The sequence below is a fragment of the Eschrichtius robustus genome, chromosome 16 (genome assembly GCF_028021215.1).
Source record: "Eschrichtius robustus isolate mEscRob2 chromosome 16, mEscRob2.pri, whole genome shotgun sequence".
In the NCBI taxonomy this organism is placed as follows: Eukaryota; Metazoa; Chordata; class Mammalia; order Artiodactyla; family Eschrichtiidae; genus Eschrichtius; species Eschrichtius robustus.
This window is the reverse complement of record NC_090839.1, coordinates 52,586,898-52,605,223: the sequence shown is the minus strand read 5'-3', so window position 1 is coordinate 52,605,223 and position 18,326 is coordinate 52,586,898. Positions and strand designations below refer to the sequence as shown.

The following is an 18,326-nucleotide window of genomic DNA, read 5'->3' as shown; positions in this document are numbered from 1 at the left end:
AACTTTATTAGTTTTTACCACTAACATGTTTGGGCAGATTTGTTACTTGAAACTGGTTAAAGAAAAAGGAGTTTTAACAAAATGATATGCTGGATAATTCTTGATGCTTACTGAAGAACACTAGTACACTCTTGAGAGCTCAAGCTAACTGAATTAGAACTTGCTTCCTTTACAATTTGTAAAGATAATTCGCTATTCAACTTTTTCTTTCTCATTACAAGACCCTAAAATGTAAGTTGGGCACACAGGTTTCAAAAGTTCTATCAATACTTTAATTTCGAAGTATCCACCCCTAATGCCTGCTAAAAACTCACCTAGGTCCCTGTAATGTCCCTCTCATTTCTTTCTAAGTTCAAGTTTAGATAGCACTTCGTAGTCACACACAGAACAGGAATATTTCATTCATGAGCTCGAAGAACGCTAAGGATTAAGAATATAACGAGTTCAGAAGAAATGAACGGGATAATATAGGAGAAGGTGTAGACATCCTTGCAGGGTTCAACTCACAAAGGTGTTAGAACAAGTTATGCTCTGTCCAAAGAGCCATGTATTTCTGGACAAGGCACAGGACTGAAGAGGGAACCCTTAGATGTCTTCCACTTCTTCACCATAATGTAGGGGAGCCCACCTTGCTCCTCTGACTCAGCCACTGCCTGACCTCTGGAGACAAACAAGCTGTGACACTCCAAAACCTCAGTGCTTGCCTGCAGCTGGAGCAGCTGTTACAAATAGGTGATGTACTGGTGCCAGTGCCTAGCCCAGTTCTGGGAACATGCTCTCAGATGAACAAGTGAAGACAGTGTCAGGTCACCCACGCTGGGTTTCTTTCTGAAGTGCTGTCCAGTTAGTTGGCCCTGATGCAGCAGTCTTCTAGAAGGAAGCCTCCTCTAGTGGAGCTCTCCAGGCAGGCAGTCTGAGAAGCTCCATCACCCTCAGTCCACTTAATACACATAAAGATATTAAGTTTGCTTGTAGGACACATGAAAATAGCTAATATATAAGAAAGAAGAAAAATCTATGCTTTCTCTACAGGACCTGAATCTACAGGCAGATTCTAATAGCTCAGCACGTCATCTACTCACTGTCAGGCTTTCATGGAAGTTTCAAAGTCAACGCAGAGGCAAATTCTTCAGGAAAACAAGTGGTGTTAAGCGAAAAAAGAATTATTACCTTCAATTTACGGAAACTAAAAGAACGCTGCCACATTCCTGTCCATTCTATTCAAAGCAAAGTCTTTGGTTTTCAAATGAAAAAACCTTAAATCCATAAACTTTGAGAAGATTAATTTTGGCATCTTCTGGTTTAAAAAAAAAAAAAAGGCAAACCCCTTCAACCAATGAAAAGCTGTAAGGGAAGGAGCAGAGTTCAGGCACTCTGGAGAATGGACGTGGAGGAAACACGTGAACATGTCCACCCACCCAACCGCACGCACACACACTGTGCACACAACCAATAGGCAAAGACTCTGAGTACGTGACTGCTAAGTTTAATTCAACGGCTACACCCACTCCTGCCCTGTAAAAATAACAGAATGCTCCTCTCAAAGTTACATCGAGATGTGAGCACAGGTTTGTTGTTTTTGATACAGTTTTACAAAAAGTTGGCACCAAATGCACATAAAGTTTTAAGGCTTAATAAAAATACAGATGAGTAATTTCTCAATGCAGCTTGGAGGTTGAGAAAAGGATGCTAAGAGTTAATGAAGCTTCCAAATACAGGCAGTCCCCAATGTACAGAGCATTTTCCAAATGCAAATGGCCTCCCCCATCAGGTTCGAAGGAGCAAAAACTTTTCTGCTGCTCCTCCCAGTGACCAGACTGCCCAGGGCTCTCTAAACCCATGCCCACGGCCCCGAGGAGGGAAAGGAAGAGGGAAGATGGGAACAAAAGTAAGGTGATGTAGTCACTGCTGCCCAGAGGCTCTGCTCTTGTTGTTTTCCTCCTTCCCCCAGGCCTCTAACCCCAGCTCTGCTCTGGAAGTCCCTGCCAGGGGACAGATCTAGAAAGCTCTTCCCCTCATGTAACTGACGGTGAGACTGAAGCCCCGAGGGCCAGCAGCACGTCAGGGTCTTCTTGGCAATCCAATTTGGAATTCACAAATCATTTTCTTGTATATTAAAAAAAAAAAAGTTATAAATAGCAGTTCATTTCTACCTTTGGAACATCTTATTGTAAGTTAAACAAGTTAGTGTGTTTGAGCTTAAAAGCTAACCACCATTTATGACATTTTTTACTGTGGAAAAAAATGAATTCCAGACAACTTTCCTATAAATGACCATTTGAAGGATGGAGGAGATAGGAAGCACTTGAGAGTCACATGGAACCAGTGTTTCTCGGCTCCAAAGTCAGCAGGGGGACAGAAAAGCAAAGTGTCTTTGCTTGGCAAAGCACCGTGTGAACCCTCCCCCAGCGCCGGTGGAGGATGTGGAGCTTGGCAGGGAGCTCCTGCAGTCACCGGAGCGTCCAGGCCACTAGGAGTGTGACTACATTTTAAAGATGAAGACATTTTCAGCACCTGCATTAGCTTTGTAGGCACTCATACCAGTAGCTCCAACCCAAACTGTTGGTCCCACGTGACTGCAGTACAGGAACCGACACCGTAGCCCTTTAGAGGCTCAATTGGAGAAACTTTCACCTGACAGATTACAGCAGCACGATTCTTGCCAGCCCATTATCTTTGCTGGCAAATACCATGGAATGGGCCAGTTGAGACTTTACTGCCAAACTATTTAATCTCTTGGCCTAAGGTCTCTAAGACTCGTCTGGAAATTGTGAATATGACCCAGAGGTTCTGCAAACCTTTATAAAGGGTGGCCTAAGAACACTTTCCTTCCTCTTTGGTGTACCTGAGCAACAGACTTTTTTCTAGAAAGGTGTCAGACACAGACCAGAGTCAACAGTTACTGATGTAAAGCTGGTACTTGAGAACAGGTCTTGAGCTATTATGACAGAATCCAAACCTAAGAACCCAAGGTTCTCAAGCATCTCTCCTTCCCACTGTCAGCAGGAATATAAAGGAAGACACATGAAGGAGTTAAACAATCCCATTACCTGGATAGATCTGGGTAGTTTTAAAGTCCTATAGAAGTTAGTGGCCTTGTAGATAGGAAGTGTTGCTGGTGAAGGGAACTGTCCACATCATTGGTGAGGAGCAAAGGCCTAGACTTAAGGCTGATGAGGAAAAAAGGAACAATTCACAAGCAAAACTGCCTGTAAAGAGCCCAAAACCAGTCTCTCGTGGATGAAAGGGAGAGATTTCTACGTAAGATCTGGCCAAGGATTGAGAGGGCAGAAGCGGGGCACCTTGGGAGATCAGGGTACAAAATCTTTCCATAAAGCATAAGACTGAGAAAAACATTTTGGTTTTTTGTTTACAGCTGCTGAGGAAAAGCAATGAAGATGTTTCAAGAAAATCTGTGGAACTGAAGTGAAAAACACTGGGGCCGAAGTCCCAGAAACAGAGACCGTGTCCATGAAGGGTAAACGGCGTCAGGATCTGAGGGGTCTATCCAGATACCCACCCTCCCCACCCCGCTAGGGTTTCAGTGTGTCTTGCTCTTCTATCCCACAGTAACGGACACGTGGTTTTTGGATTTCTCTCAAAGGCTTTAAACTCTGCTACTGTGTTAGTGACTCCTAGATACCCAATTAGCCAACACACCAAGGACGTGAAGACCCCACGCCTCAGGTGCACCTGCCTGGCACCACCTCCCTGCCCACCCACCCGAGAGCTCCTCTCACACCAGGGATCACGTTTCCTCCCTTGGTTTCCGGGAGGCGAGGTCTCCGGCTTCTCGGGATGGCAGTGGAGCCAGAGCAGCAGCTTCAGGTGTCCACCCAACAGACCCTCTCCCCACCCCGCTCCTTCAGGCTAAAGAAACTATAATTTTGAAATCCTATCTCTCGAGTTTCTTGTCTGGCTATGGGGGACGCAGCAGCGTCTTAGTAGAAGGAGATGCTGGACTTGCCTCCAGGCGGGTTCAGGACTTTGTTGTGGGAGCGAGGCCTCGGGCCCAGCCTGGGCTCGTGGCTGTCAATGGTGGGCGCAGGCTCCTGGGCGCGGGCTGCTTCTCTCGGGCCACCTGGCTCACCCGGTTCTTGTCTGGCGGAGGCGCTGGCTGCGGCTGCGGGACAAAGTCAGCACAGCGTCCTGTTAGAGGCTGCCTGCCACCCAACGGGCAAGGGCACGCCGTCCGGGGAAATGCAAAAGAAGCAGAGCAGGTTCTGCCTGCCCCAGGGCTGGGCTGAAGCCGGGCCGGTACTGAAACACACTTGGAGAAATCCTTGAGGGATCATCTCCACACTGCTTGCTGGACTCCACTCCCCTCCATCCCACCTCAAGTATGAAAAGGAAACGTCCTCAAAGTGAGCTCGTCTTAAGTGGGGGGCCCAGCAAGGCAAGGCAAGGTTACTCTGGACTTTCTGAATGAACGAATTCCCATCTCTTCCTAATCGACAAAGGGAAATGGTGACCCGAAGGCAGAAATCAGTGCCTGCAGTCAGCTCAGAGGACCATGGGGGACTGACTGGGCCTGACACCCAGCCCCACGAGCGGGGCAGCTCACTGCGGAGCGACCCATCGGGGGGAGCCCTGACCCCACCACAGCCCCGCACTGCTCCTCCTCACCGCCCCCTGTCTTCCTCCCCTACCCTCCTTCATGCCCTTCTCTTCTGCCAGGTCTGCCAGCACTGCCCTTGGTCACAAGTTCATTGAAGGCTTTGGACCCTTGCCCTTCAATACATGAGATGAGCTTCTAGAAGAGGACGCCTTGGCCTTAGGCCCAGGCTGACCAGCACTGACAGGAGGTGCAGAAAAACCAGCAGGAACGCTGTCACCAGAAGTAACTGAGCCCATTTCCCCTGCCTCCTTCCAACACAAAACCCTCCTGCAATCACCACAACTCTGCTGTCTTCATCGGCAGGCTGGGGGGGGCACAGGGTTTTCCCTCCCCACCCACCAGCGGCCTCTGCAAAGCGTGAGCCCCGGCGAAGGGACAGAAAACAAGCTCACCTCTAAGGTCCAGTGTGTCCTCTCCCTCACACAGGAACACGTGGTCCTGTAACGAGGCAAACCCAGGTCAATCCGCCACTCGGACACCTCCTACCTCGCGCAGGCAGACGACGGGAAAGGCGTGGATGACCTGGGTCTATTTTTACCTCTAAAAAGTTTTTATTTGAACAATTTTAACCATAAACAAAGCAGAGAGAAGAGCCCCGTGAGCCCCCAGGTAACCTGCTCTACAGCAAGTGACATCAGCTTGCTCGCCTCCATTCTGGTCTCAGCCACACATGCCTCCCAACTTCCAGCCCTCCACCCCTTCGTGGGATTATGTGAAAGCAAATCCCATATTTCATTTATCCATAAATATTTCAAGATGTGGCTCTTTCAAATGTCCTAAAAAACTCTCTCGCAACTGCAAAAACTAATGACTCCTTAAATGTCTAACACGTAGTCAAGTTTAAACTCAGCACATGTTCTCACAGCCCATCCGTGTTACACTGTGTCAGAACTTAATTCCTCTTTAGGGCTGAATAATATAACATCACATGTGTACAGCACAGCACATTCTGTTCACCCATTCATCTGCCGGTGGACACTTGGGTTGTTTCCAATCTTTTATTATTGTGAATAATGCTATTAAAATTAAGTGTACAAGTATCTGTTTGAGTTGTTGTTTGCACAATTGGGGGTATATATCTAAGAGTATAACTGCTGGATCATACGATAAATTCTATGTTTAACTTTTTCAGAAACTGCCAAACTGTTTTCCACAGCGACTGCACCATTATACATTCCCAAGAGCAGTGTATGAGGGTTCCAATTTCTCCACACCCTCACCATTTCTTATTTTCCATTTTTTTTGATAATAGCCATCCTAGTGGGTGTTAAGTAGTATCTCACTGTGATTTTGATTTGCATTTCCCCACTAAGGATGTTCAGCATCTTTTCATATGCTGATTGACCATTTGTGTATCTTCTTTGGAGAAATGTCTATTCAAATGCTTTGCCCCCTTTTATTCTGGTTCTGAAATTTTTATTTTTAAAAAATTTATTTTATTCAAGTATAGTTGATTTACCATGTTGTGTTAATTTCTGCTGTACAGCACAGTGATTCAGTTATACATATATATATACATTCTTTTTCATATTCTTTTCCATTATGGTTTATCACAGGATATTGAATATAGTTCCCTGTGCTATACAGTAGGAGGATCTTGTTTATCCATTCTATATGTTAATAGTTTGCATCTGCTAACCCCAAACTCCCACGCCATCCCTCCCCCTTGCCTCTGCCCATTTCTGAATGTGGTTGTCTTTTTGTTGCTGAATTTAAGGGTTCTTTACATACTCTGGCTAGATAGCAAACCTTTGTCAGATATGTGATGTGCAAATACTTTCTCCCATTCTGTGCGCTGTCTCTTCATTCTCTTGATAGTATCTTTTGATGCACAAAAGTTTTTAATTTTAATGAAGTTCAACTTATTTATTTAAATTTTGTTGCCTGTTTTTGGTGTCACATTTAAGAAACCACTGCCGAATCCAAGAATAAGATCTGTCCCTATGTTTTGAGTTCATTTTTGTACATGGTGTAAGGTAAGTGTCCACCTTCATTCTTCTCATGTGCACATTCCATTTCCCAGCACCATTTGTTGGAGACTGCTCTCCCCTCACGAATGATCTTGGCATTCTTGTGGAAATATCAATGAACCACAGATGTGAAGAGTTATTTCTCAGCTCTCAATTCTATTCCGTTGGTCTACATGCCAGCACCATGCTGTTTTGATTCATGTAGTTTTGTAGTAAGCTTTGAAATTGGGAAGTGTGACCCTCCGATTTTGTTCTTCATTTTCAAGATTGTTTGGCCATTCAAGGTCCCTTGAGATTCCATATGAATTTTAGGATAGGTCTTTCCATTTTTTCAAAAAACAAACAAAGCACCACAAACAAAAACAAACCAAAAAACCAAACCACACCACTGTTGGAACTTTGATAGGGATTGCAATCCTCAGTGTTTTTAAAAATTACTAAAATCTCCCCCTATTGACTCCATGTAGTTTCCTATATCTTGTATTACTCTGACTAAATCCCTGTAGTGTTGATTAATATGAGGATTGGTCTGACTCAGGCTTGGTTGTTTTGATATGAATTCAAAGGTGGTCCATGATGAACTTCTATCACGAGGCCTATAATTTTTGGAGGTGTCGTTTTGTGATGTTAGCAGCCACTGATGATTACCACCCAGATCTACAGTTTCATTACAAGTTTGCAAAATGGTGATATTTGAATTCTGTTATTCCTTCTTCATTTATGGGCTGGAATACGTTTATGAAAGGAAACTTTCCCTCAATAGCTGTCATCCTGAGGTACTGTTCATGCAAGAAACACTGGCTAAGTGCTTGATTCTATCTGTCAGCAGTCTTCCAGATGGTCCTCTGACATTCTCCAAAGGTGACAAATTAGATTTTAAAAATATTATCAGGAACCCATAAATTCTAAGTATTTGGTGAATTTTAATCCGATGCAGTTACTGTACTTATTGATTGATGACCACTAAAAATAGAGGAATGTTTATGAGAGGTGAACTCCCCTGTTTTATGTTCAGTATTATAAATATCCTCAGCATCCATCTGTGATGTGCAGAGAAGGGCAGTGGCCTACCTGCAGTGGGCTGCCCCCACCACCAGCGACCCCCAAGGCTCAAGTCATCACGAGGCTGGAATACATTCCTCCGATGACTCAGGAGAGCTCTGAAACTTGGTGACTAATGACTGCAGCCAGGAAAAGCAATGTCACCCATCTTGTCTCTTCCTAATAACATGTCACACCTGCCTCAGAGCCTTTTTAAGAGTACCTGGCTCAAGTTTTGCTTTTCTTACTCTCATGTCTGCTATCTGTATGCAGTCCATACCTTGGGTTTGTTTGGGTGTGCCATGGGTGAAGTAGCAGCGACTGGGGAGCCAAAAATGTCACTGGTCTTCCCACCAGGGGGGTTCAGACGCTGTCGAGTCTGCACAGGCGTGGATTCGTCAAATATACCACTTCCTTTCCCCCCTGCAGAAAAAATCAGGATGGTTAGCAACCCGGAACATCCACCCCACCCACCCTCCACACTCATGACTTCAGAGACCTCCTCTCACCGCAGTGCCAGTCCTGAATTCAGGCCAACAAGGGTGGGGTGATCAGGTTGATGAGCATCCCTAAAGACCCATGTCAAACCCAGCCCCTTTCCCGGGGGCCAGCTGGGGCCTTCCTCACGAGAACTGAGCTGTACCGGGCTTGCTGCTAGAAGCGAGACGGTAAGATGGCATAAAACAGCATTTTCCCCTCTAGAATTCCCTTAACCCTGAATTTTTCATGTTTTCCTGCTGAAGAATCTTCTACGTTAAAGCCATGAAAAGTTCTTTCATAGATTAAAAGCAAACACCCGCTAAATTTTGAGGTCAGACAGACAGAACTGAATTCATAACATGCCCTATTCAAGGCAAACCTGTAATCTGGAAAACAACATTTACTGAGAATGACTACTCTCCTCACCTCAATCTGTCTGGAACTTCCAGTGACAACTAGATATGTCACTGAATTACAGACATTTAACATCTTTGCTGCCAAGCAGAAATGATGTGATGAGCTACAATGAAAATATGCATCTCAGATGTAAGTTCTTATAAGCTGATGGCTAAGGCATGAACGTGAGAAGTAAATACCGATGTTAAACAGGAAGATGCGAGCACACGCCGCCAGCCCGTCCCTCTCTGCACTCAGCAAACACCAGCGCCTCCCTTCCACCAAGCGCCCACTAAGATTTATAATCTTACAGGAGAAAGAAGGTGCATCCACAAATGGCTATGAGACCACACACAAGTTGCTCGGCCCCTCTGCGCCCCACATTCCTCACCCTTCGAACGGCGGTGGTACAAGGCCCTTCCTCACGGCGCTGTGAGGGAATTCACTGACTCACTGTCGCTTGTGTGTCAAATGCTTACGACAACATTGGGGACATAAATGCTCAGTCAGCATTTGCTAAAGAAGCTTCCCTCAGACACTGTTCAGTGAAAAAGGTGCAAAACGATCTAGACAGCACACAGCGTCTCACTATAAAAGGACCTGTATGTGAATAAAGGGCACTGGTTACTCCACTTCCCTCCCTGCAAAGTGCTCCCCTCTGGGGGCCATGTGTCTGCTCAGGAAATGGGGTGGCTGTGGTGCAGGGGCTTAGGACTGCTAAACATATTCATTTTTATAGTTGTGATCTTTATTGACTGTCTCCAAGAAATTCAATTTTAAACAGTCACTTCCAGGCTGTAATAACCCATACTGTTAGAACAGGGGACGGTGCACCATGAGAGGAGCACGGAGCTCCGAGGAGGAGGAGGAGGCTCCACTGGGGGCTTGTCCCCTCGCAAGCCCTCAGACTCGACCAGCCTTCCGGGATGCCGGTTGGTCGTCTGGGGGACACAAAGCACAGCTCCACAAGGATGGGAACCTGGCCCTTGAAGCTTTTCTGGGCCAGGAGAAGCTTAGAGAATGGGTGGGACTGACCGCAGGAAGATGCACACATTCGTGTCGTTTGAGGCCGATCACAAGCCTTCCAGCCCCAGCCACGGCCTCCCAGGGACCCGCAGCCCTCAGGCGGGGGCAGGAGGCACAGCATGGGGTCAGGGCCCAGTGCCAGGCAGGATCCTGCTCAGCCACTGACCAACTGTGTGACAGCACCTGGCTGGGGTCGTTGGTGAGAAAAGTGAGTCGACACACGTGGAGTGGGCAGAGCAGAGCGTGGAGAGGAAGCTCCCAGTCATGCTGCTGGGCTGCTGTTACGAACAGGGTGTCGTCAGCAGAAATGTTTGGACTACAAAGTGGAGAAAAGCTGCTGCCCGAGGTCACCCCTCGCTGCTTGTTACCATGCTGTTGCTGGTCATGCTTAAGTAAATTCTTTGTAAGATAGCGTTCAGCTTATTTTAAAATGCAAGATAAAAATAAAAGTAACTCAATTTCAAGTTTTTGGCTAAAGGCACTGCTCATTTAAAAACATTTTAAGAACTGTGAAACATGACACAGACAAGTATCTAAAATATAAATAAAGCAAACACCCAAGTAACGATCACAGATGATCACGCGTCTTACAGAATTCTATCAACTCCCAAAAACCTGTGTGGTTTTGTGTCCGAATTTTCTGGAAACTACAAACTTCTTCTAGTTTTACCATGTATATGTCCAACCCTAAACAACACAGTTCTGTTCTTGAATTTTATGAAAAGTAAAATAATAGACACACTGCCCGTCTATTATTCAACATTTTATCTGAAAGATGAATTCGGCTATGAAGGTGGAAAAAATGCTCAATTCACTCATAATTGAAGAAAAATAAATTCAAGATATACTTTTTAAAGAACCAAATCACAAGGCATAGTGCCTTGCGTGGGGAGCAAGTGCTACAGACGTCCTGGAGCACACGTCTGAAGACCAGTGGAAGCACCAGCATTTTATTTATTTATTTTTATTATGATTATTTATTTTTGGCTGTGTTGGGTCTTCGTTGCTGCATGCGGGCTTTCTCTAGCTGTGGTGAGCGGGGGCTACTCTTCGTTGCGGTACGCAGGCTTCTTCTCATTGCGGTGGCTTCTCTTGTTGTAGAGCACGGGCTCTAGGTGTGCAGGCTTTAGTAGTTGTGGCACGAGGGCTCAGTAGTTGTGGCTCGTGGGCTCCAGAGCGCAGGCTCAGTAGTTGTGGCACATGGGCTTAGTTGCTCTGCGGCATGTGGGATCTTCCAGGGCCAGGGATCAAATCTGTGTCCCCTGCATTGGCAGGCAGATTCTTAACCACTGCGCCACCAGGGAAGCCCTAGAACCATCATTTTAAACTGACCCAGCAATTCCATCTCAGGAAATTTACCCCAATTGGTATATTCAGGAGGTAAGTTGGGAGCATGGGCTTCAGAGTCAGGAAAACCTGCATCCAAAGGCTAGTTCTGCCACCAGTGAGCTGTGGACTCAGGCAGGCCAGTGAACCCCGAGCCTCAGCTTCCTCCTCTGTAAAGGGGGTAATGCCACCTATCCCCCAAGCTGTGGAGACGACCGACACACAGCACAGCCCCTGACAAACACCAAATGACCCACCCGTATCAATCACCACTGTCAGGAGGAGGTCTAAACCAGAAGAGTAGATGAAACACGGCACCTGACCAGCCTGGGTTAACTTCCAGTGACGGCCGGTGGCAAGTCCCTTGCTCCGAACGTGCTCCATTAGGCCCTCCCCGGAGTCTGCGGGGTCGAGTCTGCGGGGTCGAGTCTGCGGGGCTGGACACACCAGCAGGTTCCCTTCTGGGCTGCCCTTGAAATTCATCACAGATAATTTTCTTCCTTCTTTCCTTTCTTTCCTCCTTCCTCTTTTTTTTTTTTTTTTAATGTAATTCATTCATCAGTTAGAAAGAGCTCTTGGGTGACAGGAGGAGGCAGAGCGGGGACTCCGGCATTTGTTAAATGCTCAACTATCATCACAGAGCACTTGGCAGGACAGAAAACAAACCCCAAACAACAGGACCGTGAGAAGCAGACATTTTGGCACAGGGCTTCCCGTCGCTGTCACGACACCTTGCAACTGTGCACAACGCAGGGGTTTTCTATCTCTCCAGTCAGGAGGGGCCCAGGCTGCCCACAGGGCACGAGATGGGCAGGGGAGCATGAGATTCTGAGGGTCTGGCAAAGCAGCGCTGCCCCACGCTGCCACACTGTCTAGAGAACCCGAAGCCCCAGAGACAGCTGCAGCCGCGCATGGTGCCGAGCCAGAGCCACGGCCGCTGGCGCGCCCACCTCCAGTGCCTCCAGTCTGAGTCTACCTGCCGCATCACATCGTTGGTACAAAGGATGAGCAGGGCCGAGCACTCCTGGCCCTGCACCCCCACAAACTGGGTAGGGGAGAATGTTATTCAGCAAGAACCACCTGCTTCTCTGCTATAACTAAATCCAAAGATACCACTAACCTCCACCCCTCCTTACCCCCCACCCCAAACCACTGAAAACAACCAAACAACCAAAAAACTAGCTTTTGAATCTATTGCTTTTGTTCCTCTAGGTTTGTCAAGCAATATTTGTACCCAGAATTGGGGTGGGGTAGGGAGTAGTTCCAGCTCTGGTTCTGCTTGATTTCGTTATTTGTCTGAAATTCTGACTCCCGTGTTGGGTCTCTCAGATCTTTAAGGATGGAACAAACCTTGTCTTCCCCTCGTAGATACAGACAGGGGAAAGCTCCTCAGGTAACTATCACTGTGCAGTTGTTCAGCTGGACTGTCCATCAGCCAAGAGAAACACTCTTCTGAGATTCCCTCCCACTGGAGCCACTAGAAGGTGGGTAAGTAGTGAGGAGCCACACAGATGTGTGCCAGGCTGAGCCACCCTTTTTAGTTTCAATCCCACTAACAATCTGATTAAAACTATTCTAAATGCACAATTTGCACGCAATTTCAAGAATCTCAAGGAGTCAACGGGACAATTTGGGGAGTTTCTGTGGTGGGAACCAGAACCCCACCATCTGCCTTTGTACCCTCAGTGCCTGTACGCAGCCAGTAGCTGGTGACAGACAGATGAGGGGGAGTCCCAGAATGACCGAGCCACCTTCAGGACACAAAGCACAAGTCAGGATAAAACTTTCCTTCTACTCTAGGACTCTGATGGCAGGGGATAACCTGCACCAGAAAATATTTGAAAGGATCAATATAAAGAAAGGGAAAGTTTTATCAAAAGAGCAGCACAAAAGAGAACAGGTAGAGGCCAAAGGATTAAGGAGTCAAAAGCCCATACCAGGGGGATTGGTCCTTTTGGGTATGTTCTGAGGTTCTTCAGTTGATCCAAAAATATTAGATGCCATCCTGTCGGGCCTGCGTGGAGGTGCGGCTTCTTCTGGATGATCACTCGGCTCTCCTCCCGGGGGCTTCATGGCCCTGCAAGCAGACAGGGTGTGAGGGAGCGACAGATGGCCCGGGCGCCACCATCCAGGGGCTGTGGCACAGCAAGTCGGGGCAGACATCTGTGGGAAAACCACACAGCGTGGCACGACAAGCTCATGGCCGCTGGCCAGCCAGCAAACCTCCCTCCCTGCCCTTGAGTTCCCTTAAAGGTTTTCTCTGTACATCTTGATTATGCCAAGACCTCCAGAGATGTGCATACTCTGAAGTTACTCCTGTGACCTCTCATTAGTAAAATTAAAGTTTCCATAAAACAGGCACACTGAGCCAGTTCAGTAGAATTTAATAGTCACTTTAATTAGCAGACAATAGTGCTGGGTGTTGTGGCTCACACTCGCTCAGCGTTTATACACGCTAACTCCTGTTCCAAGGACCTGACACGGCTACCCTCTAAGGCAGGCATGATTTTCACAGAGGATGAGTCTGAGCTAAAGAGAGGGCCACACAGGAAGTAGCAGAGCCAGGACTCAGACCCAGGCAGTCTGGCTGCAGAGCTCAGACTACACCCTAATAATCCTCAACATCCTCTAGAAAAAAAAGACGGGGCAGTGCACCACTTACCCACAGAGTAAGCTTGACCCAGAGAGCTGCGTCCTCAAAAGGGCAGCCACTGGCCACTGTGGCTAGTGGGCACTTGGACATGGGGGTCTGGGCTCTGATGTGCTGTAGGTATAGACTACACACCAGACTTCGAAGACTCAGCACAAAGAAGAAAAGGCAAAATATCTCTTTAATTGTATCTTTTACATTGATCACATGTTGAAATAATGTTTTGCACATATTAAGTTGAATAATATCTATTAAACTTAATTTTTCCTGACTCTTTTTACTTTTTAAAATGTGGCTACTAGAAAATTTAAAACTCCTTATGTGGCTCACATTTCTAATGGAAAGTATCAGCTCAGACCATGGGGAGCACCACCCCCACTAACCCACGTGAGTCCTGGGAATCTACACCAGGCTGATGGTTTCCAGTCCCAAGGTCTGATACCACCAATGACAAGTTAAACATCAGACAGATCAGAACACACCAGCTGGACCACTGTTCACTTTAGATCGACGCATGTGCAGAGTGTCACCCCAGCACACACTGGCATCCTTCAAGTGTGGATTTTAATTAAACACCCACAGAGAGCAGTGCTATTCCCACACTCAGTCACCACCAGCCGAATCTACTGTGGTCTCAATCTTTGGGAATCTGCCATGCACTTGGAGGCTGGATATTTCAGAAGTGGATGAGCAGGACCTTGAGTCACTTTTTATTGCAATAACTGAAGAATTAAGAAAATTCCATAAAGCTCTTCCCTGACACCCCAAGAGCATCGGTTTCCTTCAGCAGGGCAGCATAACACTGAATTCATATGCATCTTTACAGGAAACCTATGGCCGCACTGCAGAATCTTAGCTCTCCCACCAGGGATGGAACCTGTGCTGGCTGCAGTGAAAGCGTGGAGTCCTAACCACTGGACCGCCAGGGAAGTCCCATGACACCTAGACTTTCAAACGTATTTTAAAGCTGAGTTTTAAACTGCTGAGTGGCCCCTGCTCTTTCACCAGTCCTAAGCAAGAGGACCGCCTGTGACGCCAGACATTTAGAAAGAAGTGAAACTGCAGAGCTCGCCACACAAAAGCGATGCAGACACTAGAAGAATAGGATGTTTAACATGCTGTTTCCTCAACAGAGCTAGAAAGGGAGCTGATCATTCGTTGTAATTTAAAGGGAACGGAGTTCTCTGCTCTCTGGCTGTAAAGCAGGACAGCAGAAAGCGCTCGTCTGCTCCGAGGGCCACCAGCGTGCCTGCTCACTGGGACGGAGACCGCAGGCAGGCCGCTCGCCACCACCCAAGCCAAGTGTGCAGTGGGCCAGCCTTCCACATGGGTTCAGTCACATCAGCTTGAAGGAAGGGGACAGGGATGCCTGTCCAGCAGTTAGCATTTCCTTAAGGATTTGATAAAGAAAAAAATTACTCGGTTTAAGGAAAAAAACCTTTTTTAAAAAAATGACCAATAACCAGACTTAAATTAGAAAGGCATTAGTAAGACCTCACGTCAGGCCCTCTGGTGGGGGACACCCGAGGCCATCTGACTCCCACACCCATTATAAATCTCACAGCCCCGACACAATGACATTCCCGATTTTTCTTGGCATATTTTCAAGCAGGTCCAACAGGCTTGGGTCTCTGAGATCTGCCATCCTCAGAACTGAACTGAACTTAACATCAAGTCTCATACTGGCATGAGTTAAACTTCCTATTTTACTGACTTATTTGCAACACAGCTTTTCTTTCAAACCCTCAAATTGTCAGACCAGATGCGGGGTAGGCTCCCCAGCACTCTCTCCTCTCACATTCCACATCCCTGGATACACGCCTCTCCCTGGCCTCCCCCGCTTGCTTCACTCTAACTCGAACGTTCCCTGAGCACCTACCACGGGTGGGCCTGCGCCAGACCCTGTGGATGGAAAGACGAGCAAGGGCAAGTCCTGGGCCTGGAGAAGCTCCCAGCTTTCTGGGAAGACTAGAGCTGTGCAGAAGCAGTTTCCGTGTTCTGCATGAGTGATGCCACAGAGGCACTGAGTGTCACTGGAACTCCAAAGACACCTTTGGAGTAGGTAAGGCTCAAATTGTGTCTGTGGTCTCCATGAGGAAAGAGAACCACTGCAGCACAGGAGGTAAGCGATATTTATTTGAAACCGTCAAATGTTAATTTAGGGTGGTAGAAATATGTTATTATATTATTTTGTGTACTTTTCTGAATTTTATTTTACTTTACTTTGAAAAGAAGGGAAGGAAAGTGGTGCCCAAGAATATTGTAGCAGAGAGATTACTGCACACAATGGCCAAGTTTCCTGGGAAGAGGTGGCAAGCATCTCCACCACAAAGGCTATATGGGGTGGCACTAGGGTCGCACAGCCTTGCAGCAGTCAAGCAAATCACACAGGCTGCTCAACAGGGTCTCGAATAAACCGGACTGAGAGTTAAATAGACATTTCCATAAAAACAGAAGCTGCAACAATGGCTCAAGGCGGCCCTCATAGGCTCACTATCAAGTGCAGGTATCACTTCGACCCTAATTACAGGAGGGGGATGGGAATACCAGTAGCTCAGACGTCTTGGGGATGATCTCACTACATGGGGATGCTTCCCAGTTATGGCTTCCTTTTTCAGTACCCCTTGGATACATTTCAATGAAGACATTCCAAGTACACAACAGAAACTAAGGGGCACATGACAAGAAAATACACACAGCTCAAGTGGACCACAGAACCAGCAGAGGCAGAGGCCACATCAACGCTCACCTGGAGGGACCCATGCTCGTGACCCCCTCTCCAACAGCTTATTCCTGTATCCCAGAAAAGCTATGGGGGACCTGTCAGGCTTGGAGTGAAGCTGCAAAATAGACCTAGATTAAATTCTTTACAAATATACATCCTACAGCTTAAAAGACCTCAGATTAATGATGGCTAAAGCATAATGCTTTTATAGTTCAAAATCCCTTTAACACCAGATAATCCTTCAGCAAGAAAACAAAAGTAGGGTTTTAAGAGAGGAAAACCTGGCCCAGTAATCTTACAGCCACCACTTGATTCCTTTCACAGCTAAGTAAAAGGCCTGTCGAGCCAGTCAATTCCTTTAAGACAAAGCTGCTAACTGATCCCAAGCAGGAGCTTCCAATCGATCGTCCAATTAAGATGGATTTTCCTTCTCCAACATCCTAAAAGGAAGAATTTTCTCCTTATCCTCTCCAAAAACTAATGCCCCAAAGAAATGTGGGTATCAGTTTAGAGCACCAGCTCTGCTCAACAGGGTCTCGAATAAACCGGACTGAGATAGAAACTCTCCTTCTATCACTGTCTCCTACAGCTTGGAAGTCAGCTTCACATCAGCGTTCCTCACGGTGCTTATTCGCTAACTGGACCAATGTTTGCTAGGCATCCAGTGCCAGGCTGTGTAAACAAAGAAAGAGTGTACTTAGTGGACACAACGGAGAAAGTGCTGGGAAGCAGCCCTTGCCCAGCTGGTGTGGGTGGTGCAGAACAGCAGCTTTCAGGCACCAGAAACCTGACTCATTCTGAGCACTCCAGGATATACTTCTGGCCCCATATCAGCACAGATCTAGACGGGAGTGATTAATAGTCACTGTTACATGGGATAATGACTCATTATTTGGGTAGGAGTATTACTGAATACTGACCTAACTCCCTCAAATTTACAGGGATTTTATCACTCAAAACAATTCTTTTATTCTATGTACTGTTTACCTCAAAAGACGTCACACTCTTCTGCTTTTATTGTGGGGCTGGGTCACAGAAAAGGCTCACAATAAAGAAAACTCTTAGGCAGCTGAAGAACCAGCTGGACAACGCAAGCTGGCTCCTCCAGCGGCAGGACACCGCCAGCTCTGGCGACTCTATGTGACTCCCAATACCCATTGCTCTACAAGCTAAAAAGAAAGCAAGCGCGCTGCTATGTGTGCCTGAGTGTTTAAACCCAGTCGAAACTCTCCTTCTATCACTTGCTGTCCCGCCTGTTTCCTTGTCAGTAAAGTGGGGGAGGGCGCCGCCTGGCTCCCGGTCTGCGGCAGTGCTGAGGGCTCCCGAGACGGGACTTTGCCCCGAGGCCCATCCACTCGCGCACACGCCGCAGGGCCCCAGAATCCCCGCAGCGCCGCCTCGCCCGCCCCCCCGCAGCAGACGGCTCGGCCAGCATCTCCGGCGCGCTCGCCAATGAAGGGGCACGTGCTGGGACCGGACGCGCGGGGAGGCGCACTCAGGCCTCCGGGTCCCGCGGGCGCGCCCACCTCCCCGACCCGGCCGCGGAGACCCCGGCTCTGTGAGCTCACCGCGGCCGCCCCACCGCCCCCGCGCACCCCACGTGACCGTGGCTGAGCCCGCGCTGCACCTGGAGCCGACCCGGCCTCCCTTGCTTTCCGGCGCCCGGAACATGTCGACCGCCACTCGGAGACTCCCGGCCGCCTCGCCGTCCTTCCCGCCCAGCCCCGCGCGACCCGAGGCCCGCCTTCTCGCTCTTATTGGGCGCCGCCAACACCAGTCAAGCCGCAGCAGCCTATCGTGGTGTCGGACTCCGCCCCACGAGACGGAAGCTTGGTGAGGCCTGCGCCGCGCTCGCAGCCGATTGGTGAGAGCAGGTACCGCTCACGGCGCCGAGCGCCGCCATTGGGCAGTAACCCGGCGGGGGAATGGCCCTCCCCCCTCCCCCGAGGTGGGCGGGGTCGGGCACTATCCGGGCACCTGGCCGAAACTCCCCGCAGCCTCGCGGGGGCCTCCTGCCCGCCTCCCGGGTCTGCCGTGCCGGCGCCAAGCAGCACCGAGCTGGGTCCAGCCTGTCTGGAGACGCTTGGTTTTTGC

At 48.1% G+C, this 18,326-nt stretch overlaps 1 protein-coding gene across 2 annotated transcripts; it reads right to left on the bottom strand.

Annotated features, from left to right (window-relative positions):
* Positions 1 to 1,470: 1,470 nt before the first annotated feature.
* JPT2 (Jupiter microtubule associated homolog 2) lies at positions 1,471 to 17,950 on the bottom strand. Of its 2 annotated transcripts, none has more exons than XM_068565799.1 (5): positions 17,828 to 17,950; positions 12,795 to 12,934; positions 7,910 to 8,052; positions 5,011 to 5,056; positions 1,471 to 4,123 (listed from the first exon to the last, which is right to left on the bottom strand). In XM_068565799.1, exons 2-5 carry the CDS (start codon positions 12,928 to 12,930, stop codon positions 3,942 to 3,944), a joined length of 507 nt encoding a protein of 168 aa, XP_068421900.1. In that variant the 5' UTR covers positions 12,931 to 12,934; positions 17,828 to 17,950; the 3' UTR covers positions 1,471 to 3,941. The 2 variants fall into 2 exon arrangements, with proteins under 2 accessions (XP_068421900.1, XP_068421899.1); XM_068565798.1 differs by having other exon boundaries at positions 17,860 to 17,950.
* Positions 17,951 to 18,326: the final 376 nt, after the last annotated feature.